At 40.7% G+C, this 23,743-nt stretch overlaps 2 protein-coding genes across 4 annotated transcripts in view; one reads left to right on the forward strand and one right to left on the reverse strand.

Annotated features, from left to right (window-relative positions):
* The first annotated feature begins 703 nt into the window (after positions 1-703).
* LOC133400591 (corticotropin-releasing factor-binding protein-like) lies at positions 704-7,764 on the forward strand. Its single transcript, XM_061673412.1, has 7 exons — positions 704-866; positions 943-1,030; positions 1,982-2,142; positions 2,349-2,559; positions 4,514-4,668; positions 5,167-5,287; positions 6,554-7,764. Exons 1-7 carry the CDS (start codon positions 786-788, stop codon positions 6,706-6,708), a joined length of 972 nt encoding a protein of 323 aa, XP_061529396.1. The 5' UTR covers positions 704-785; the 3' UTR covers positions 6,709-7,764.
* A 6,497-nt stretch (positions 7,765-14,261) lies between these two features.
* The window catches only part of LOC133399945 (ras-specific guanine nucleotide-releasing factor 2), a 47,519-nt gene continuing 38,037 nt past the window's right edge, over positions 14,262-23,743 (reverse strand). For all 3 annotated transcript variants that reach the window (XM_061672003.1, XM_061672001.1, XM_061672000.1), the window contains 9 exons: positions 22,325-22,437; positions 22,002-22,062; positions 20,311-20,414; positions 20,031-20,115; positions 19,732-19,929; positions 18,353-18,432; positions 18,140-18,257; positions 17,998-18,066; positions 14,262-16,490 (listed from right to left, as the gene is read on the reverse strand). In XM_061672003.1, the coding sequence (XP_061527987.1) occupies positions 16,398-16,490; positions 17,998-18,066; positions 18,140-18,257; positions 18,353-18,432; positions 19,732-19,929; positions 20,031-20,115; positions 20,311-20,414; positions 22,002-22,062; positions 22,325-22,437 (921 nt within the window). In that variant the 3' untranslated portion in view covers positions 14,262-16,397. The remainder of the gene's footprint in view (positions 16,491-17,997; positions 18,067-18,139; positions 18,258-18,352; positions 18,433-19,731; positions 19,930-20,030; positions 20,116-20,310; positions 20,415-22,001; positions 22,063-22,324; positions 22,438-23,743) is intronic.

Here is a 23,743-nt window from a genome sequence, read left to right on the forward strand (position 1 = left end):
TTTGTTTTGTGGAGTGCTGTAAGATTTTACTCATGAAATATATGGCTTGGCTCACAAAATGTTGGGAAACACTGCAGTACATGGCATACCAGGGCGATTTGTCAGGTTCCAAATTTTGGATGGGTTTAAATGTGTAAATTGTTCTCTAAAAATATATTTGTGCATATTTCATTTTTGAAAAATGTCTTACTTGCTGGTAAAGATGGAATTTAAAATTTTTTTATTTTTTTTTATTAACAAAAAATAATTTTAATTTATTTTATTAAAAAACTGTGGGTATTTTTTTTAATGCCCATATAAAATTATTCATACAATTATTTCATGGTACTTATTGCAGAACATTCTACCAGCATGTTTTTTTCAGTTTCAAATTCATCCTGCGGGCCGGATTGTAACCCCTAGGGGGCCGCTTCTGGCCCGCAGGCCGTATATTTGACACCTTTCCCCCCCTGCTTTAAGCAACTAATATTTGAACACAAACGGTAGAGCAACCCACGTAGACGTGATATATAACAGTAATCCCACCAATACTCACAAACATATATTTACAGGTAGGCATTTGACAAGCAATGCAACCTTCAATTTGTCTACGGTGCAATGAGTGACTCGCATCCATCAGCGTAAAGCCCTGGCGGGATGCTTGATTGAGCCTGTGCGGCTGCTATATAAAAGCAGCCACGGTGCATCGTGAGCTGTTCTTCTCCTCAGCAAGATTGAGTAGGAAGGCGAGACGCGCGTGCACACACACACACACACACGCACACTCATACACATACATCATCAGCATGTCTCCGTCTGTGCGCTCACAACTTCTCTTCCTCCTCCTCTCTCTCTCGTCCCGCATGATGCTCACCCGCTACATCGAGGTAAGTTTCCCTTTGCAAAACCTAAAGCGTCCATTTGCTCGGCATGATGCCCGATCCTCAAATATGTACTTTTCAGGAGGACGACGCTTCAGACGGATTATATTCTCTTCTCGGTTTGGAGCAGAAGAGAGAATCGGAGGACTTCATTTTCAAACGACCGCTCAGTAAGTGACTTTGCAGTATTCGGAACTTCAACTCGGCTCACTTCTTCAGATTGAACACATTTTTTTCCAGACTAAACTTTCCACGATCAAGTCAGCTGCTCTATTTGTGTACATGCGCAGTCCACGATATTAGGTACACTTGCACAATCAAATGTGATCCAGTGCAAGAGCTGTGAATGTGACCTACTTTCTTATACAGTTAGGAACTGTAATAACCACAGATCCTAAACCCTATTAAGCCCATTGCTAACCAAAACAACAGCACCTATTGAGGGTTGGAAACTTTCTACATGTTGTAATGAATTGAGTTCCCTGCACAGTATTCAAGAGGCTTTTTAAAGATGAACATTCTCGTCGACTGAGTGATCACTCCACAATGTTGTGTGTTTATGTTCCAGAAAGTTAGTCTGCCTCATTTCTTGTCATTTCACTGCATTTCTCCATAAAACGGTAAAAGGAGCGCATAAAAAAGTAAAAAAAAAAAAAAGAAAAGTTGTAATGAAAGTAATTATTGCATAATATTGTTCCAAAAGAATATGTCTGTAAATATAAGGGTATAAGGGTATCCAATATGTTTTCCATGAATAGATATGTCCCCTATCTAATTCAAAAAAAAAAAAATGAATTCAGACTGCCGTTCACCATTTGTGGAAACTTTATGCTACTCCTTTTTAATACATGGTGTTTCAGTATGGGATATTTATACCGTAGATTTGTTTTCTTTTCTTTTTTTTGGTACTGTGAAATACAAAGCTCTATCACTCATTCAATCCAAAAATATGACAGGTTTATGATTGTGGTTGGTGTAGAACTGTACTGCATGAATCTGAGAGATGTTTTGAATATTTCGGTTGAGAACGCAGGATCAATTTCATTGAGAATCTAATACTCTCAATGCTTTGCTTGGGATTGAAAACAAACGGCCATTTTTGTTTCTCTCCACTTTGTCAGGATGTTTGGACATGTTGGCCACCGAGGGTCACTTCACCTTCGCGGCGTCGTCGCCGCAGCACTCGGCCTGCGCCGCCTTCGTCATCGGCGAGCCCAGCGAGGTCATCGGCCTGGAGCTGTCCGACGTCAACGTCGACTGCGACGGCGGCGACTTCATCAAGGTTGACCTCACTCGCGCGTGCTGGAGAGCGTAAAACTGCACTCTATCGTACTGAGCGTTATTCCATGACCAATGACAATAAGCGGTATAGAAAATGGATGGATGGATGGACAAGCAAACATTTTAGCATGGATGAATGTATCGTATCAACCGATGCCGAGAAATTGAAGAGAGATACAAATTACAGTTGCGTATGTGTGTTACCAGATATTTGACGGCTGGGTTTTGAAGGGGGAGAAGTTCCCCAGTAGCGAGGACCACCCGCTGCCTCTGCAACAGCGCTACACAGACATCTGCTCGTCCCAGGCGCCGGGCCCCGCCACGCGCTCGTCTCAGAACGTCGCCATGGTCTTCTTCCGCATCCACAACACCGACAGCGGCTTCACCCTCGTCGTGAAGAAGCTGCGCAACCCTTTCCGTAAGTGCACACAAGAGAAGAATAATCTGGAATAACAAAGCTAAATATTAAACAACATACATGAGGGGGTGTTTCAAAGCGAGGTCTCAGACCGGTGGTGCACTTGTTGGACATTTTATGCACATCCCCCCCAAAAAACACGCATGGCAGGTTAATTGAAGACTCTAAATTGCCCGTAGGTGTGAATGTGAGTGCGAATAGTTGTTTGTTCCTATGTGCCCTGCGATTGGCTGGCAACCAGTTCAGGGTTTACCCCGCCTCCTGCCCGATGACAGCTGGGATAGGCTCCAGCACGCCCGCGACCCTAGTGAGGAGAAGCGCCTCAGAAAATGGATGGATGGATGTTTTTGCACAACAGAATGAAACTGTCAGTCATTTCCAATAATATCAATCTATTTTGGAGCAATTGGTAAATAACGAATTGCCTTTGGAACGCCCCTTTTCCCATCGCCAAAATTGACCTCCCCACCATGTCTTGGTGTGACATCAGTAGCAGAAGCGGAGACCAAATTTACTGCTGTGGGAAAAGGAATGTAGTATACCATAAAGTGGCAGTACTCAGTCACATTTTATATATCGTCGCTGTCGGGAGGAATGGCCCCAGCTCCGAGATGACAACTTCTCAGGGAATAAATAAAATAAAAAAATCGACAGCTTGCTTTAGTTTTCAAACACTGCTTTGTTCAAGTTGGGATTATACCTTATTGTTGTCATATACTTTTGCACAACAGCTACAGCTACCACCCCAAAATTATGTTAATCGCTAATTTAATATGATGGAAAATATAATGTCATTAATCAGAATCAGAATCAGAATCCTCTTTATTTGCCAAGTATGTCCAAAACACACAAGGAATTTGTCTCCGGTAGTTGGAGCCGCTCTATTATAACAGACAGTCAATTTACAGAACACTTTGGGGACATAAAGACATTGACAAAAAACAATTGTGCAAAAAGATGCAGAGTCCTCTAGCACTTAGAGCAGTTCGAACGACTAATATTGCAATAGTCCGGTGCAATGACCATTGTGCAAAGGGCGCCGAGACTTCAAGGAGTGTATGCGGTTTAATGTGACGAGTAGTGCGATCATCTGGGACAATGTCGGTTGTGCAAATGTTACAGATACTCCTCAATCAGTGTGCAAATGGAGCAGATGCTACTCTGGCATGAGTGGCCAGTATATGCAAATAGCGCAGCATGGCGAGACAAACACAGTGAGTGCACGAGTAATACATAATTGGCCCCACAGAAATGTGACAACGAACTCAAGTCAAAAAATTGCCAGCTTGTTGTAATGGAATTATAGGTTAGGTGTTTAAGAAGTTGATCGCAAGAGGGAAGAAGCTGTTGGAATGTCTACTAGTTCTAGTTTGGGTTGATCGGTAGCGCCTACCTGAGGGTAGGAGCTGGAAGAGCTAGTGCGGAGGGTCCGAGAGGATTTTGCACGCCCTTGTCTTAGTTCTGGCAGCGTGCAAGTCCTCAAGGGTGGGTAGGGGGGTACCGACAATCCTTTCAGGATTTTCTAGGATAGGCTCCAGCACGCCCGCGAAACGTAGTGAGAGGATAAGCGGTTCGGAAAATGAATGCATGAATGAATAATTAAAATTGTTTAGGCACGTCGTGATAACCATCCGTGCATAAAAGTCCCCAATTCGTGCACATCGAGGTCACGGTCAGTCGAGCCCTATGATATCTAAAAAGCCTTTAATATGTCACAAAATCAACCGCATGTGGAACATCATCGTCCCAAAAACTTTTTTCAAGCATCCGAGCTTGATATAATAGTACGAACAAAACGCAAAGATGGCAGGTGTTCGTTGTGTTGACAGTGTGTGTTTTTACATTCCAATACAGAGATAATGTTAGTGGTATACAATACTGTTGATTATGTCCAATTTGTGGCATCTCCTGTACGTGTTGTGTGTGTGTGTGTGTGTGTGTGTGTGTGTTGTAGCGTGTAACATAATGTCTCAGAGCCCAGAGGGCAGCTTCACCATGGTGATGCCCCATCAGCACAGGAACTGCAGCTTCTCCATCATCTACCCGGTGGAGATCCAGCTGACGCAGCTCAGCCTGGGGCAGGCCAAAAGCAACGAGCTCAGGCCCAAGGTCAGACACTCCTCTGTTCTGCACTGTATACGATGATTTCGATTTTCTTTATGATTGAGGTTTCAAAAAGGTTCTGGCCTTATAATATTGTCCCTAAAATATTTGTACGAAACCAACATTTATTTCTGTTATTGCTATTTGTCTAACAGCACAATGATTACAGCCCAGTGAGATTTTATATATAAAAAAGGCATATGGAAAATTTAGCCACCTGGCCCACTAATAGATTTTTTATGAGACACACTTATTCGTATTCATACTCGGCATTTAAATCCCTGCTCTGTATTAAATGGAAATACTTTTTAGAACAAAAAGTGCTTTTTTCACCACAGCACCATCTGCTGGAACTTACATGGCACTGCCCCACCTGCCCGAGAGCAAAATTGTTACGACCACTATTTTTGCAATCCAAATCAACTGTAAAAATATATAAACGTATGTCACATTTAGGTGCTTGTGCAAGCTTGCGCACTTTATTGGTTATTTGTTTTTGCGAAGGTGAGGCTGTCGTCTGGATGTCGGGGTTCCGGTGACTACGTGCAGCTGCTGGGTGGAAACGGGGTGGACACGTCGCACATGTTCCCCATTGCCGATCTGTGTTTTCCTCTCAGTGGGCTCGGTGAGTCGACCGTATCCTCCGCTGTGAATATCGCTCCAAAGTTTTTCGTTTTTTAATCATAACGCTTTTCCATCCTTCTATTGTATTATACATAGTTTTAACTAGGATTACAAATTTCTGCAGATATAACATGATTCATTTGTGGTAAAATAATGTAAAAATAAAGATGACAATATTCAACATTTAGGCTTTGTTCGTGTCTTTACATATATCATATGTTATATGTATAAATAAATGAACTTTTAAACTTTAAATCAAGTTTGGTCCAATGAAAGAGGCATCAAGAATCCCCCCCCCCCCCCTTTTCTTTCCAAGTTCGGCTTCAAACAATCATGTGATCAAACCGTAGTCATGCCTCTTAGCGTAACATACACAGGAAGTCCGCTAACCTGCTTTCCAGGTTAGGTCATGTGATGTTCCGCATACTTCGGATTCAATTGGGTGTTTGTCTATAATGCCCTGCGATTGGCTGGCGACCAGCCCAGGCTGTACCCCGCCTTGAATGGCTCCCCCAGTGGCGAAGAGCAGCTGCACGCTAGTTGTGCTTTCAGCCTCTTGTGTATTTAATCGTGTGGCTAAATGTACTGGTGGTCAACAACCATGCATTTCTAGTTCCTTTTATTACACCACAATTGTCCGAAGAGCTCCAGGCCTGGTGACACAAGCGATATACGGTATTTCAAAGCCAAACCACAAGTTTTACAATATCACCTCATGTGTCCAAAAACATAAGTAAAAAGCCCCCAAAATGTAAATGTAACTTTTTTTGAAGCAATGTTGCTTCTGTTTTATGCATTGCTTTATTTCAAAGTGTCACACAGATTTATAGCTTAATGCGTTTGCATTTTCTGCTTGTCAAAGTAGTTTGCGTGTGTGCATTTGTTGAATGCAAATGAGTCCACTCGCTAGCTTGGCCAATCCCACATTTTGTCCGAAAATGGCTACCACAAACGCTCAAACTCATTAATCTTAACACCTGTCGGGTACAAATTATCCTGTAAAGTGATGAATTGCTACTTGTCTGGATTGTAAGGAATGATTTAACAGACACAACATTCGGTACTCCTACGAATATAATCTGATTTAACAATATGCTTAAATTGTGATTATATATTTTTTTAGTGGCGTAGAACCTCACTGCATCATACAGAGAGGTCTGGAATTAATTGGTCTTTGGAAGTGTCATTCAAATTGCTCCTTTTGATACAACGCTTGTGGATGGAACATGTTCGAGTTCCCACTGTGCTTGTCCGTGTGGTTCCTCAGCCCAGATGAAGATCGGCTGTGATAACTCGGTGGTGAGGCTGGTGTCCAGTGGCAACTACATCAACCGAGTGTCTTTCCGCTACCGACTACTTCAACGCAACCAGCTGCCCGAGGCCCAGGAGAACAGCGTGGACAGCTTGTGCAATGTGGAATGAAACTGCACAAGTCACACAAATTGTGTCAATACTTTTGTTTACATTATGAAATAGTATTTTATTGTCAACTCATTCACTGCCGTGGACGTTTATAATGGTAAACTGAAATCTCAACCGTTTACTGCCACCCACGTATATATTCGTCAACTCTGTTTTTCAGGTTTGTAAACCCAGTGGTTTTAATGACTAACAAATCCCTGTAGATGGCGACCTTGCATCGCTTTGGTTTTGAGACCAGCACAGCTTTTGAGTAGAAGATAAAGATTATGCAGTGAATCTCAGCTTTTCACGTCGATTATGAGGGAGAGAATTGCCAATTGCTGGAAGTTTAGGCACCTCACACTCGGAGTATGTATATGTATGATTCAAGCAGAGTACAATCGGGACTCACACTAGTAATGTAAGAACCCACTGACGTTCAACTCGAGCCACGCAGTGAGTCAGCCTCACTCACGGCATCTTTCTTAGTTGTACATTTGTAAATAAATTATTTTGTTATCAAACGCCCTTTCCTAGTCTTATTTTTGTTGTTTTCTAGTTTGAGGTGTCAAAAAAGAAAAAAAAAAAGTATTCGTGTCAAAGTAACTGTTCTGCTTGACATTTTGTTTTCACAAAAAGCTAATTTTCTCCACTTTCTGGTCAGAAACCAACCATGTTCTACCACTGATAACTAAAGATCAGAATTTTTTTCTTGTGGAAGAAAGAAAGTTGTTTTGTTTGGTACTGCGCTTATATTGTCACAAAACCCAATATTCTGTAGGTCTTGAAAGATCAGTCAAAATACTCTAAAACAGCTGCCAATATGGGAAAACTGCTTTGAAAATGCCTGGCAGTGAATGAGTTAATTAACTCTGCTGATTATTTCTTGTTAACAAATTAATTTACTGGATGTTAAATGCATAGACAATTGTGATGTTTTATTGTTTTAAAATTGCGTGTAATCTTCCTTACATGTCGCTCTTGTTTGTAATGCCTTGAACGTTTTGAAAATTAAAGAATAAAACAAAAACATAATGCATGACAAAGCAGATTTTTTTTATGGTCTTTTTTTAAAATGAAGTAACGCCTTCCATTGCGTTGGAAGAACTGCATGTTCTTTTTTACTTGCATGCTTGAATTGCAAGAACATTTGAGATTTGTTGAAACGGACTACAAACTGACTACATTATGTTGCAAACTGACTACATTATGTTGTCTGTGTGTTTTTTTTTTCTTTTTCTAAGATCATACAGCAATATTCTATATTATAACAGCTACTAAAATAGTCACACGTGCGCACTAATGCTAATCTTCATAAGTCAAATTTTAGGACAAACAAAGATGAGCCAGAGAGTCATTGTCAATGTTTGTATGTTTGTCTCCCTATTAAAAACATGACTGTGGCAGTCAGCATTTTATTTTTAATTTGCCCTAATCCAATGCGTTCCACAGGCACACAAATAGCTTTCACAGTCGCTGCTCAGAGCCATGATTAAAAGGGCTTATGATGAGCATTAACATGCATGTTTAATACTGTTGAGTGTTTGTTTGTGACCTGCGTCAGAGTGCGCATGAATGTGCTGCTCTTAATGGGATTACGGCACATGCGCGTTATTCCCCTCGACATTCTTGCTAACCGTTTGATCTTCTCCTTACGGGGGGATTCATCTCAAACCTGCTCAACGGTGATGATTCAATTACCCGCCGGATGTCGTTTTCACTCGACGTGCTGCAATTTTCACTTTTCATTATTAGAGGATGAACTGCACTTTGGAAGCCAGTGGGGGGGAGGGTTGGGACTCTTCTTGCAAATGCGCTTTCTTTTTTTGTGTCTTCAGCACTGAGCATTGAAGAGTTTAGACACCAGCAGTAGGAAGGGATCAAGGCCAGCAAGGCCTTCACTACCTGTATAAGAAGCACTGACCTACATTCACGTTCTGTGCTTTTGAAGAATATTTGATTACATTAGAACATTTTCACAACAATCAATTACATCACATGCAAATCAGAATGCCATCAAGTATCATTACTCAGTATCGGCGAGTCCACAAATTGAAGTAGTTGTCGTCATGCTCGGTTTGAAACGTAGTGAGCCCCTAACAGAAAATGGATGGTACACGTCCCCTGGAAAAAGATAATAAATTAACTACGCAAATAGCAACATAAGGCTGAAATGAACAATGGCAAGTTGGCAAGTTGTACTAAAAAGAGAAGATCATAAACATACATAAAAATGTGAAACCACACAATACACTCACCATTTCTCACGTGCGCTTCAAATGACACACTGACACATCATAATAAGATTATATATATTTTAGGACTGACATTTCACGCAGACGCCTATTTGGAATACATCTTTTTGGAATAATTGCATAATATTCCACCTAATCAGGGCTTGACGTTAACACCTGCCAACACACCAAATATGGGTGAATTTCAGCAGTGGCAGGGTAACGCCACCACACCCACTCGCCACTTTATACATATAAATTACATTGTTTACCCAAACAGCATCTGTGTAGCAAACCAATGTGAGACTATGACACTACAACTTCCATGAGCACTGCCTTCACACAGTGTTTGCTCAATTCATGAAGCCCCCCCCCCCCCCCCCCCCCCCCCACCTCCCCCACGATGACAAATGCATTTTCATCAAGAACATCTTTGGTTAGCGCCCCTATTATCCAACACAAAATTGTGACTAGTGAAAATGCTGAGTGGCTAGTAGCTCTGGGAAACACCCAGCCACAGTGGCTGCTGAGCAAAAAGGTTCATGTCAAGCCTTCCACATAATAAATAGTAAACACAAACTGTTCTGGTGTTAAATAAACATCCCTGACTTGCTTATCCTATTGCATCTAAGCACATATTATCATTAGTTCCAATCATTTGTAGATTTTTCACCGTCAGACTGACGGCATTTAAAAACACCGTCACTGTGAATTCTGATGCAACTGTGCAATTCCTCCACATAACATCCAATTTTCGTGTCCTTCAATGATATCCTACCCTCATCCTGTATAATTCATGACCAGTACGCACACTTTCTGCGCTAATAGCATTAATATCTCATGAATCGGCTGCCAGAAGAGAGAAGAGCGAATGCTAAACAGCGGGATTTTAAAGGAGTGTTCAGCCAAATAATTAAAACAGTAATTTCAAATGGCAGGATGCCTTTATTTATTAAGTCTAATCCTCACTTCTCCTATACGAGTGTCAACAAGATGAACACAGCTGCAGTTTGTTATGGTGAGCCCAGATCTGTTTATCCTGCCTATTGCTTATCAGTTATATGCTTTGGACATTTAAACCTGGATTAAAGGCTTGTAAAGGACAAGGTGGATGCCAGGTTAACCACCAGCTGAGATCTAATTCATTAATTTAGTGGACCAGCCTGGACACCTCCTGTGCTGTGCGAGGGCTACCATCAGTGGTAATCAGTGTTGCCAACTCATTTGCCCGGCATTTTGCTAAAGTCGGCTCTTTTTGTTGCTAAAAGTCGTTGAACGACTTTGCCATTGGATGGTGATCTCATCGCATAGAACATTACGTTGATTACACGGTGGCATTACTCAAATTGTCTGGCCATTTCGGCAAAAATAAATAAATACATTGTTAATTTGTCAAAGTAATATGAATACATACCATTTAAGGTTTGTGTTATTCATGGTTATCATATTTATCTACATACATGGAGACAGTCTTCAAGGTCCTCAGTAAGATGCAGTAATATTAGTCTCTTCACAGAGGGTAAAGAATATGTGCCTAGGAGTATTTTTGTCATCAGTCTACATGTGTTGTTTCACCCTTTGTGTTTGAATATCCGTTGCTTTTCCCTTGAGATTTTCCGTTGAGAAAATGGATGCCTTGGCTCAATTAGGGTTGGGAAACACTGCCTTCGACGGTCCACTCTATCTCAGTGAAATACTGTAAGTGCTTATCGTTATTATGAGACAGCAAGCAGCAGCTTGAATGAATAAGACAAGTATTTATATTTAGACAAATTGTCAAGCTCTTGACATAATTGTTCACAACTGCACTATCGTATTAAATGTGGAAGTCAGCCTTAGTAGTGACGTCACTGTTTAGGAAAGAGAAGATCATTGGGAGGTCGTACGTCTAAATCCGTGTTGCGTGTTTTGTTCGGTTCAGTACTAATTATTCCGGTCAGATGATCTTTTTACATGCCTAAACTGAGACCAAAACGTCTTCTTTGCCTTTGAGGGTTTATTCGTGTCTATTTCCTTTTCTCTCCGCCGCAAATCCTCTTTCATTAATTGCCGCTATTGGATAAAATATACAAGGATAAAACTGAGATTTATCTGAAGGCTTACTATGATGAAACATTATCCATCCATCAATTTTCTTATACAGCTTCTCCTCATTAAGGGTCGCGGTTGAGCTGGAGCCTATCACATTCTGACTTTGGATGAGATTTCTCAAATTCACATCTAAAGACAATTTTGAGTCTTCAATGAACCTAACGAGCAAGTTTTTGGAATGAGGGAAAGCAGGAAGACTTGAGCCGAGATTCAAACCTGGAACAGACGTGTTACAACTGAAAATATAATAGATGCTTTCACTGTTTCAGGTTAATTTGCTTCCATAGTAAAATTCTGATTCGAAGCTCAAAGCAGCTCTGTCCCTGGTCTCATGGTAAAACAAAACCATTAACGATAACACACACCCGCAGTGGATCATTTGCATATAAAAACAAAACAAAACAAAAACAAAAAAACAGTTGATTTTCAAACAGAATGTAAAGAGAATCTGATACATTTGTTTATGTCAATAATGGGCTCTTTTGCATGGTTTGGTACAAGATATGGATTAGTGAATTAATTGCTGACAGAAAACTAATTCAGTATGTAACATTTATATGTGATCCCCCTGTGCTGACGCCGACTCTGGGACCGGGTCATGCCGGGGAGTTTTATTTTGACTCTGCTAGGGCAACAAACATGCTATACAGGTGCATGGTGTCCATGTGGCATTCGTAAAAAAAAAAAAAAAAAAAAAAACCATACATAAATAATTAATAAAAAAATAACAAAATTTTAAAAATCTATAAAAAATATATATATATTTTTTATAGATTTTAAATTTTTTTTTAATTTTTAAAAGCCTTGAGAATACGTAAGAATCACAAGCGAGCCCGTCAGAACGTGACGGGTCAGGAGGGAACCTACTGGCATCCCCGGACCATTGAAGATTTTAGCAAGACTGGATAGAAAAATGGCCAGAAACATACAGTAGCCTAAGGAAAGTGCTAGATTGTTGCCTTCTCACTGTTCATTCAGGTCAGCCGAGGATGTAGCCCACATGCTCCACCTCATAAACTGCAACCTTTTTCATTGATCAGTTGCTCCACCTAGAGGTCAACAACATAACATGCAACAACCACACAAACTAAATGATGAAATGCACTTATTTCATGAAGAATTAACAACAATGGTGCAGTATTTTACAAATGTATGTGAATACCTATTTAAGCTGACAGCAGAGCCTCTCAAACCTTCTCTTCATTATCATTCTTGCTCATAAGATACGATCCACATCAAGATGTATTGTCATTGTTAAGCCTGAAACCACTCGCACGACATCATTTACCTTCTGTAAAGAACCAGGATGTCCTTATGGGAGTGTCGTTTGAATGCTAAGGAGCATTCATATGGACCAAAAATCTTTATTTTCAATTTTTCTTCTGTTCACTTTTCTTGACATTCACAATCCATCCATCCATCCATCCATCCATCCATCGCACCTTTTTTTTTAACCTAATTTCTGAAAGATCTGGCTCATCTATCTGTTTTCAAACTCAACACAGGCCCTTGACACAAAGGTTTGCCCATCCCTGGGTTCGATAAAGAGAAGTGGAAGGATTCACAGTGAGGACTTCATATCCTCTCCTGAAAAGAACTCATACGCACCAAGTATTTATAAATCCCTCAAAATATGTTGTTTGTCCTGCTGCTTTTTCATAAAAAAGCTGCCGAAAGAAGTTGTGTAAGAACGAGGCCTCAAACGCATTGAGGATGCAGAAAAGGAGGGTGCAGAAAGAATCTTCAAGCAGCACAAGCGAGATGTGAAGCGTCCACGGGCCTGTTGGAATTCAGGTTTTTACTTAGGAATGTTCCCTTCCTTTCTTATTTGTGCGAGATGAGCAGAAGTATTTGTTCGTACTAAAACAAAATGCTAAGGAAAGGTGCCTTGATTGTCAACTATTAGCATTGGTTACCTTTTCATTTTGCCTTGAGTTGATGTAATTTCCCACAAAGGTTTAACAAAGATTAGTATTAGGTGTTAGGTTTAGGACATTTGACGTTCTGAAGAGGCCCGTCACTGGGGATGCAGGTGTGTGTGTGTGTGTATCTATATAAAAAAAAGAAAACTCGCATTATTCTGGCATTTAGCCAATAAATCTCAATAAAAGAATACTGGTAATCCTAATTGCGAATGCCTGTTTTGTTTTCTTTTTTTATAGTCATGGCTTACAACACTGGCACTGTTTTTGAGCGTGACTGTACAGTATGTGCCCCTGCGATTGGCTGGCAACCAGTGGAAGGTGTCTTGCCCAAAGTCAGCTGGAATAGGCGCCATCGTACACGCAATAATAATGCGGACAAGTAGTTTAGAAAATGGGCAGACGGGGGTTGCCTTTACTTACTCAGGAAAAATCAAGTCATGATCATCATTTTGATAGATTTGGCATGACATGTTGTGAAGGGTGTTGTTTGTTGCTAGTTGGAGCTTTTCAATGTAGCTGTGTTTACATTGTTGCCGTGAAAAAAAATGGCTTAAAGGTGACATGAAGACTATGACAAAAGGCAGCAAGAAGTATTTCTCATGGAAGCTCAACTGCAAGTTAAAACTGTCTTCCACCGGAGGTCTGCAAGAAGTCATTGAATGTTTGAAAAAGTCCAACACATAAGGCATGTTGATTTATTTTCCCCTGCATCGGCGAGTGAAAAATGCAGACTGATACAGGAGTAACAAACGCACAAACGTGAAAATAGGACTTTTACATTACAAACACAGCATCCATTGGCCCCCAGCCAGCATGTACAACTGGCACTTCGAATGGCAAAGTGCAGTGCAAAAAGCAGAATCAGACATGCACAACATGCAGTTGTTATGTACATGCAGGACAACTATGTTCATCATGAGCAATACAGAAAACAAATTTTGATTATTCAAATGCTACATCTTTTTTTTTTTTAAACATTCAAACAACTTTTTTTTTGTTTTGTTTTTGTCTCTAAAACAAACAGATTTCTTGCCACTCAAGAGCCTGGCCCTGCAGCACAGAGGAGCGATGGCGACGTGAGACACTCAAATTAACATTCACGGCGTAACAATTGAGGATGATGATGGCATCATAGCATCACTCAAGCAAAGCTACATCTCCGAGAGTGCAAAAACCTGCCCAGTCTTACACATGTCACAATGTGGCAGGCTGTCCCAGTCAGAACATGGAAGCAAAACGCACAACTGCACAAGTTTTAGGACAGCAGAGCTCATTACAACACTAGAGGGAGCTATTTGCTTTTCAGTTGTGGATTAACATGAGGGATGAATAAGAAGGCCACTTTTTTTTTTTTTTTCAAAAATAGTGGGGGTGTCATTCTCATTGTTGACCATTATCTATCTATCTATCTATCTATCTATCTATCTATCTATCTATCTATCTATCTATCTATCTATCTATCTATCTATCTATCTATCTATCTATCTATCTATCTATCTATCTATCTATCTATCATCCAGCTAGCAAGGTAGATAGCTAGTTTACTTAAAAGGGGGAAACTCAAATATTTTTAGATGTTTCTAAACACATTATACTGTACATGTTTGAAGATAATTGCTGAAAATGTGCAGAGACCGAACTATGTAGTTCTGAGTTGTGCAGCTATAAGCGTTAAACAGGTTTTTTTGTTGTTGTTGTTTTGTTTTTTGTTCCTGATTGTTTGGGTTTGGCTAAAATCGGTGCCCAGTGACACACTTCGGTGTACTATATAAAAACCTTTTTTGCGACTTGGTTCGAATCAGTGGTTATCTGGCACATTTGCAAGTTGCTAAGATATTAGGCCCATTTCTGTCATTACAGCATGTAGTTAGCTCGCTAGCTAGCTATGCCTCCACCCCAAAAATGCATCTTCCCTTGATGCCGCAATTTACAGAACAGTTCGGTGTCATGATTTAAATTTTTAAGCGATGAGGTGATGTCGCGGGTGAGTCTAGAGGAGCCCTGAAAGCCTGCTATCTCACAAGCTAACTGGTGACAAGCGCCTCTCGTCGCTGCGTGGACAGCCCCACGACGACCCGCTGGGATATATTCTATTTTCCGTGGCTCAAACGAAGGCATAAGAAAGTTGCTAGATGAAGAAGCATGTATTTTTCAGTGTGGCGTGTTTTCACGAATTCAGCTGACACATCCACAGCGTTTTAGAGCAAAGACATTTTTCACCATTTTGTATACTTGGTTTTTTTTGTTGTTGTTCATTATTCAAATTCACCAGGTTTGTTAACAACACTTCTCTGTGGCGTGCCAAATTCACATTTATTTTCACTTTATAGGGACTTTAAAGATGAACTTTGCATTAGGGTGATTTTACAGCAGCAGGTGTCAAACCCAGATCCAGCCCTCCACGTCATTTTATGTGACCCGTGAAAGCTTGCCTCATTTATTTCTTGACATCTGCTCAAAACTAGTTATCATCAGAAAATATATATAATAAAGAAATGCAGGGGCAATTATGTAAAAAGACGGGGCTATTATTAGGGTTCCCACACAGAACGTATTCGGTAAGAGGAAGTGTAACTGCCTGCTGCTCTATAGCCACACGCCTCGTTCATAAAAAAATAAACCGCTTTTCTGCATTGTTCATTTCTTAAAGAGAAGACAAACTAATGATGTTGCACTTTCCTAAAAAGAAATGATTTACGCTGAAGTTACATTTTAAATCTCCTTAAATCTGTCCCCGTCTGCACGAGAGGTAAGCAATTTGTTTAGCATTCCCTCCCCCCCCCCCTTTCTGTACCGAGCGTGCACCGAATTGTGAAACCCCTGTACATCTAACCGTACCACTACCATAACTACGTTGTGGCCTGTGATGAAAAAAAAAAAAGCCAGACATCTTGTTCTACATGATATTTGAAGGGGATAAGGTATTTATGCTATACCCAACCCACTGAGGATGCATAGTGCTAAGTGGTAGGAGTCAGAGATCAAGCTGAAGGCCATATAGACATTTACACCCTAAGCTGAGATCATGCAAAGTCAAGACAAAGCACTTTGGGGGTTGGGGGAGGGCGGCTCTTGCACAAGGACGAGGCGCAACACAACACGGACGACAACACGGAGACACTAGCTCAGGTATCTCGCTATCTGTCGCGCCCTCTCTATATGCTACATTTCTATAGATCCACTCCTTCCGCCGAGCGGCACCACACTGAGGAACGGCGAGTGCAGGCGGCGGCACGGCACGCCATTTCCTCAAAGCCTTCAACCTAATTTCCCTCACGCCGCCCTTGAGGACCATCGGTCCGGCCGCTCCGATCAAAGTGTTCCCAGCATTCCTTTTCCAGTCACCAAAAACTTTCCCAGGCTTCTTCTTCATTTGATTGCTTGAGATCACATGGTAGCCTGGACCTCGTCGGGGGGTCCAAGTTTGGCAGGCTCCCGCTTGTCCAAATGCCGCTATCGATCAGGCAGGAAGCCTGGGCTCAATCTTCAGCGAGAGGTCATAGAGCGTGTCTTCATCCATGATCAGAGTCTTATCCAGGAGGTACTGTGTCACCTGCAAGGCAACAATAATGCAAGGATGGAGGAGGAATACAGGCTACACATTCAGGAGCTTTAGGGGAAAGTCCGCTTAGCTTAATGCTAGCAAGCGGCATTGAAGTGCTAATGAATAGCATCTATATTGCGGCGTTACAACGCTTTAAGCAACGGATGTTTCAGCACGAAAGGTGGAGCAACGCATGTAGACAGACAATATAACAATACTCACAGGCATGTATTCTTCATCCTCTGGGAAGAACAACTAATATTACTACTGTACTGAAAAGCTGAGACTGTCTCTATGCAGAGGCAGCGGAACCAGGGGGGCACTGGGCACCCACTTTTTTACCCCTATGTGCCCCTATGTGCGTGATCTGCCCTTTGCTCGGTCACAGTATCCTTTTCAGGACTGGAAATTTCAATCAGCATTAAAATATAGATTGCTATTTTTCCTGTTTAAAAGCACATTACAAAAAAATATACGTTTTTTTTTTTTTTTTGGAGGGGGACGCTGGAACAGATTAATGGCATTTCTATTCATTTCAGTGGTGAAAGATGATTTGACATACGAGTGTGGATACAGAACGGATTAAACTCATAGCTGAAGGTTCCACTATATTTTGTACTGTATTTGGAATTTGGGTGTTAAATTGTAAGTAGTTTATACATAGAATAACACATAAAAAAATACTTGTACTCCAACATATGCTGTACCTATAAAAAGCAACTGGTAATTTTGCACTGGCCTCTTTCCTGAGCTTTGTACAGTATATACTGTATATACTATGTATATATTAATAGTATTATAATAGACAGCCATTCCAAGAGGGCCTGCTCACTGCCTGTCTAATTATATATGATTAATGCCCACAACAATAGGTATACCTGGTACACACGGGCTACTTTCTCAATGAAGTAGGAGTAGTATTTAGTACTTTAAGAAGTGTCTAATAAGTGCATATGAAGTTTGATCCTAAAAAATGTTTTATTAAATTCAAGGTCACTCACCGAATTTTCTACAATTCTCCTGTTCTCTGCTGACCTAAACGCTATCAGACGCACGGACCTGCAGTACATTTACAACCTAAATTATAATAATTGTTCCATGAAATTGTACTCATTTATTCCCAACAGGGTGTTCTCTTCATTTCATAGCGTTTTTCTTGGCTGGACTGCTTCCAATACATTTACTGTATGTTTGATTGTTTGTCTAATAAGAATTTCATATTTTCTGTGCTGCCAGATCAATGTACTCTGCCCAGGACCTTCACAATTAGTAGCACAGATTAGTAGCGATCTACACACCTGAATATATTTAATATTCATCATCTCCGGTGATTATGATGTATTATATTTCCATGTTGTTTATGTCAAGTTATCTTGACGTTTTCATTCAAAAGTGATGTTTTTATATAATTGCAACGTGATAGGGGTGCTATTAAGTCCCCAGGGAAGGCCCAGGTACCAAATGCACAGCCCGTCACTGATGATGTCAATTATGTGTGCTGAGAGTCATATGTTACCTTAACTTGATGTTCTATCCTGTAGGGCGTCTGCTGGAACTGCCGGATCTCTCTGATGATGTGTGAAATCTATAATGAAACGTCAAGCTATTATCGGGCAAATGGGCGAACGGACCTTCGCACCTGTGTAAAAGTGCTGTACCATTCGCATTTTGGAGAAGTTGACGAGTCCCTCCTCCGTGAAGTTGGGCGTTCCCTCCTCAATGAAGGCCAAGTCCGTCAGGTACATTCCCAAGTAGGGCACGCAGGGAGGGTTGCAGCTGAGGCGACAAACGTGAAGTGGGTCAGGTCAGCTGTATGAGGTGTACTTAAAGACTCAAATCTTGTGCAGTGAGGTCTCAAGATGTAGGCTCACTTTTTCAAAGTCTCCCTCAGATTTTTAAACCTTCCCTCCGAGGACACCGTTTTCTGCAGTTTATCCATCAGCGCTTTACTCTGCGCAGCAGCAGAACATTACGTCACTCACAACACACATGCGCATATGAATTAATCATAACAACTGACATGAATTCATTTGCTCAGAAAAGGTTGGAACTGCTTGACGATCAATACATTTACAGACAGTGAACCAATAAAACCGAAACTGTTTGGAACTGTAAGTTTGGGAAAAGCAGCTCTCGAGAGACTGTACTGTATGTGCTAATTGGCTTTGATTGATTAAAGCGGGGGCACACACATATTATTTACATATATCATCCTGCGGTGCGAGGCGTGTTAAGCGCGATTTTCCTTCCACGATCCACAAATAGGGGAGCAACTGGTTGCGTTGAGTGTTTGTATGTTGTGGGTCACGACTCGTTCACCACAACAAAAATGACAGAGTTTGCAACTGCAATGTAGTTACTTACCACACAAGCTAAACGTTAGCCTAGCGTCTTATATTTCTTCTTCGACTAGTATTTTATCAGTTTTGTTGCTACGACAGAAACTGTTGTGCTAGGGGTTGAACCGATTTACTTAATGAGTCGACTTTACCAGAATTAAACCTGAATCGTTCAAGCCCGATGTGTTGTGTTGTGTTGTGTTGGTTATCTCGAGTACGCCACACAAAAAAGAACAGGAAGCAAACACAGTGGTTATTCTTCCTCATGTTATGGCAAAATGACAAAATATATTCTATATACTCTTTTATTGTATTTTACAATAGTTTATTTACTTAGTCCAATAGTCATTTGTGCATTATTCTTTTGTTCTTGTGTGGCCTTTTCAAATGTACTTAGTAGCGTAATTGTTTAATGTAACGTGGTAACTAGGACAGCATGCGACAGCAATGCAACGACATAAATAACCTGTTCCAAAACTATTTGTCATTTCACTGATGAGCGCACTTCCCGTCTTCAAGCTCCCTTTTGTCTCAAGGACAAGATAAGATAACTGTATGAATAGGTCTTTCTTCCCACTTTTCTCATTCCCCTCCCGTTTTCTCTGTTTATTATTAAAACTACAAAAGACAAGCTTGTTTCCTGATTTAATTTCCAAAAACACTCATCATGGGGAGTGTCTCACATTTAAAAAAAAAAATAAAAAATTGGTTCAGATGAAAATCTGTATGTGTGTACCCCACTTTAGTGTTGATCAGAATTACGCTAGGATCAGATGTTAAACCTTGTAGCTAATTGTTTTGTATATTTTCTCTGTCTTTAAATAACCATATTCCAATAATCCCTTCCTAGGTACATTTTTATCAAACACCCTCTGGGCTCATCTCCTACATCTGTCAACAGCGACGTCTACCTGCTTGCTGATTTTAGCCCAGGTCTTTTTCAGGCGATAGATGGCGCTGCGATTGAGCGCCGACGTAATCTCCAGGACGCCGTTGTAGTTGTTGAGGCAGCGGCAGATGTCGGCCACGGCCACCCACTTCTCTATGGAGCTGGCCCTGGAGCCCACGTCTGTGTGGGTCATGATCTGCGAGGCCACCAGGTTACTCATCTGAGAACACGAGGAAAAAAAAAAATGGGTACAGCATATAATTGTACCTAATGTTTTGGCCACAGTTATCGTTGGGTAAAAAAGTTGTGAACGACACTCACATCGTTGAAGTGTTGACTTGTTTTCATGATGTATGGGGTCCTCTCTGTCTTGTCAAACTTCATCCAGCCTTGCCCCAGGAACTCTCTAAGAGAGGGAGGAAGAAGAGACCACAAAGGAATAAATATCGTAATGATCGCGCTACAAAACGTGATACAGCGGAGCCGCGAATGATGGACCATGACATAGCGGCGGAAAACTGTACAACACATCCAATTCTTCGATACTTCAATACGCCTCGACCAGCGTGCACAGTGTTGGTGCGACGGGAAGATGACTGACTCGTAAGGGATGCTCCTGAAGACGATGTGATCCAGCAGAGTGATCTGCTCAGCCAACTCCATCGCAGACAGAGACTCGAAACACTCCGCCTTGGGACAGTCTGCCTGAACACAGACACACACACACGCTAATTTGCAAAAACAGTCAATGAACAAGCAGGGGGACATAGCAGGAAGAAACAAATAAAAAGTAGATATAGTGGTGCCTTGAGATACCGTCTTTCGGCTGATTTTTTTTCCTTTGACTAGCGTGCAAAAAAAGAGATGTGAAGCTATATTGCCACTCCCAGTTGAAATTTACTGTCAAACTAAACTAGATAAATAAATTACAAATAAAAGAAAAGTTGCTCTGTCCTGATTTGTTTAACACATCTAGATGTAAATACCATGAAATAAAAGCTGGAATATGAAACTTTTGTCTCATATTCATTTTTTGATCTGAAATCCAAATCTCTTCAGTATAGAACAGAAACAAACGAATTGACCTTGCCGTTCCAATACTTTTGGAGGGGACTGTAAGTGTCTTTAAGGTTGGCTCCCCCCAATATAGAATAAATGAATAAAAAATAATGTGGTCTACACACCATAAGCAGCCATACAATGTTCATTGAGTTGAAGCAAAAAAACAAATGTGGCAAAAACTGTTTAATTCTTGACATCCTACTAAATGATGTAACTACTGCATGTTTTCATACAGTACACTATTATAGAATGCATTTTATTTTACAAATATTTTTTTCCGTTTTTTTGGTGGGAGGCGAGAACATATTAATGGCTTTACCATTCATTTCAGAGGGAAAAGATGATTTGACGCGGCACGGTGGACGACTGGTTAGAGCGTCAGCCTCACAGTTCTGAGGACCCGGGTTCAATCCCCGGCCCCGCCTGTGTGGAGTTTGCGTGTTCTCCCCGTGCCTGCATGGGTTTTCTCCGGGCACTCCGGTTTCTTCCAACATCCCAAAAACATGCATGAATTGGAGACTCTAAATTGCCCGTAGGCATGACTGTGAGTGCGAATGGTTGTTTGTTCCTATGTGCCCTGCGATTGGCTGGCAACCAGTTCAGGGTGTACCCCGCCTCCTGCCCGATGACAGCTGGGATAGGCTCCAGCACCCCCGCGACCCTAGTGAGGAGAAGCGGCTCAGAAAATGGATGGATGGATGGAAGATGATTTGACATCCGAGTGTGGTCACGGAACGAACGGACGGCAAATGCGAATATGCGAGGGTTCACTGTAGTGCATCTAATAACACACTTAGTGATGAAGAATAGTTTTTATGGACGTGGCAATGTGTGCCCATAGAGTTTAAGGTCCTTGGAATTTGTGTGTGCGTTTCTCAGCCCTTATTCAATGAGGTGAAGGTCCTGTCGTTCTGGGAACTGTGCTAGGTGAGTAACCAGGGAAATTAAATGTGTACTTGTGCACATTGAGCATCAATATTTAAGTACATCGGGGAAGCCCTTTTCACAAAAGAAGCAGCCCTCATAAACACTCATTTTCTAAACAAAATTCAGGAGTTGTTTGGTTCCACAAGGGTTTGAGGAACTGAAAAGTTTGCCATCAACTGTGACTCAAGTAGGGGAACAATCAAATTACTGTAGAATCTTATTAGATTGTGCCTGGGGGTTCCTAATGTTTGGGCCAAAGAGTGTTCACACCGTGTATGTGTGTGTGTGTGTGTGTTTTCTTACCATCTGTAAGATGTCTTCTATCCTCAGCTGGGCGTCATCCTGCTCGTCTTGAGAGAGGGCACTAAGGGAAACAAACAAACAAACAAACAAACATGTTGAAGGTTTGCAAGGAATAATTATTTAAAAAAATAACATTTAATTGACATTCACATCCACACATGAACATGAACAATGCTCAGTTGTGGTTGACACTGTCAGCAAGACATACATTTTACAATTCGTGGCATGTAGTGTACCGCATCACACGGAATATGTTAACTTCTCATATTTATAAATAAAAGAACAGGCTGTGTGTGTGTGTGTGTGTGTGTGTGTGTGTTTACCTGAGTATGTTGACAGTGGCTTTCCTCTCCTGAGGCAGAAGGTCCGGGTCTCGGAGGACTTCCTCCAGGAGGCAGACGACTGTCATCTTCAATTCTCCGTTCATTTCAAAGTCCTCATTGCACAAAAACACAACGACGAAAGAGGTGAACTCAAACTATTCAAATCTCTATTGTTTTAAAGTGTAAAAGGTAACAGAATTTGTATATATTTATCTGAAATTGTTCAATCAGGGTTCAATCATATTTACCTAGGTTCAAAAATTTTAAAAACAAATACCAGTATTGTGTGTCTATAACATTTGCAATATCCACTGCAATAACAGCTTTTCAACATTTTTAGTCTTGCAAGTGAAATATAGTAGAAATCCATCACACCTAATGTTTCTTTTTTAGCAAAACAATAACAGTTGATTGTCTCTTCATTTGAGTGCTTTAATATTTCTTTAGCGAGGGTAACGTTTTTTTTAATTCATTTTATTTTATATGTGTATATATATATATATATATATATATATATATATATATATATATGTACATTTGACAATATTTTGCATATTGTATTTTTATAAGTGTTTATTTAGTTACCAACCCCCATTTTTTTTATAGTATCTTGATTTGTGTGGGAGGGATTAACAATAACACCTGTTTAGAATCAGAATCAGAATCAGAATCATCTTTTGTTTAATGTTAAAGGATGCTGGAATCCAATGCCCTACTTCGGCAATATCTTTTGTATTTCATGAGGACCGACTGTGCATGCCAAACATTTAACGAGACTCAATGGTAAAATGTCGATGCGCCCTAAACCGGAAGTTGCGTCATAAAATGAGACCAGAGATCAACGAATAAATTGGACTCATCATTAACTGTATACTATTTATCCTACTCCTAGACTAAAAATAGATATACGGTACACATCATTTGGAATATTGTCATGATAATATTTTATTTTCATTATTTTCCTTTTGTCCTTTTCAAGGTGACTCAAGAGTGGTGGGGCTGACACCCTAGCGTCCTCTATTGGCCAGCCGCCACTGAATACGATGATGAGGCAATGAAACACATATATGGTCCCGCAGTCAAAACGGCCCTTTAAGGAAAACCGAGGCCCACGACAAACATGAGTTTGACACCCCTCCACTAAGTGATAATTACGAGATAGTAACTAACTAATAGTTAGGGGATCATGAGAAACCTTTCATCGGGCTTCCATCCATTTCACACATCTACAGACATTTATTGACATGCATTCTTCGCTTTTATATTTCAATACTTAGCATTACTTCCAATTTTCTACATTTATTTAGCATTATTTTCAATTTATTTAGTGTCGCTCTTAATTTTTTGAAGCTTTTCATCATGACCAATTTTTTTTATATCTCCCCTTGTGATTGATTATCAGTCACCAGCGTTGAATTG

This window comes from Phycodurus eques, chromosome 3 (genome assembly GCF_024500275.1).
Source record: "Phycodurus eques isolate BA_2022a chromosome 3, UOR_Pequ_1.1, whole genome shotgun sequence".
NCBI lineage: Eukaryota > Metazoa > Chordata > Actinopteri > Syngnathiformes > Syngnathidae > Phycodurus > Phycodurus eques.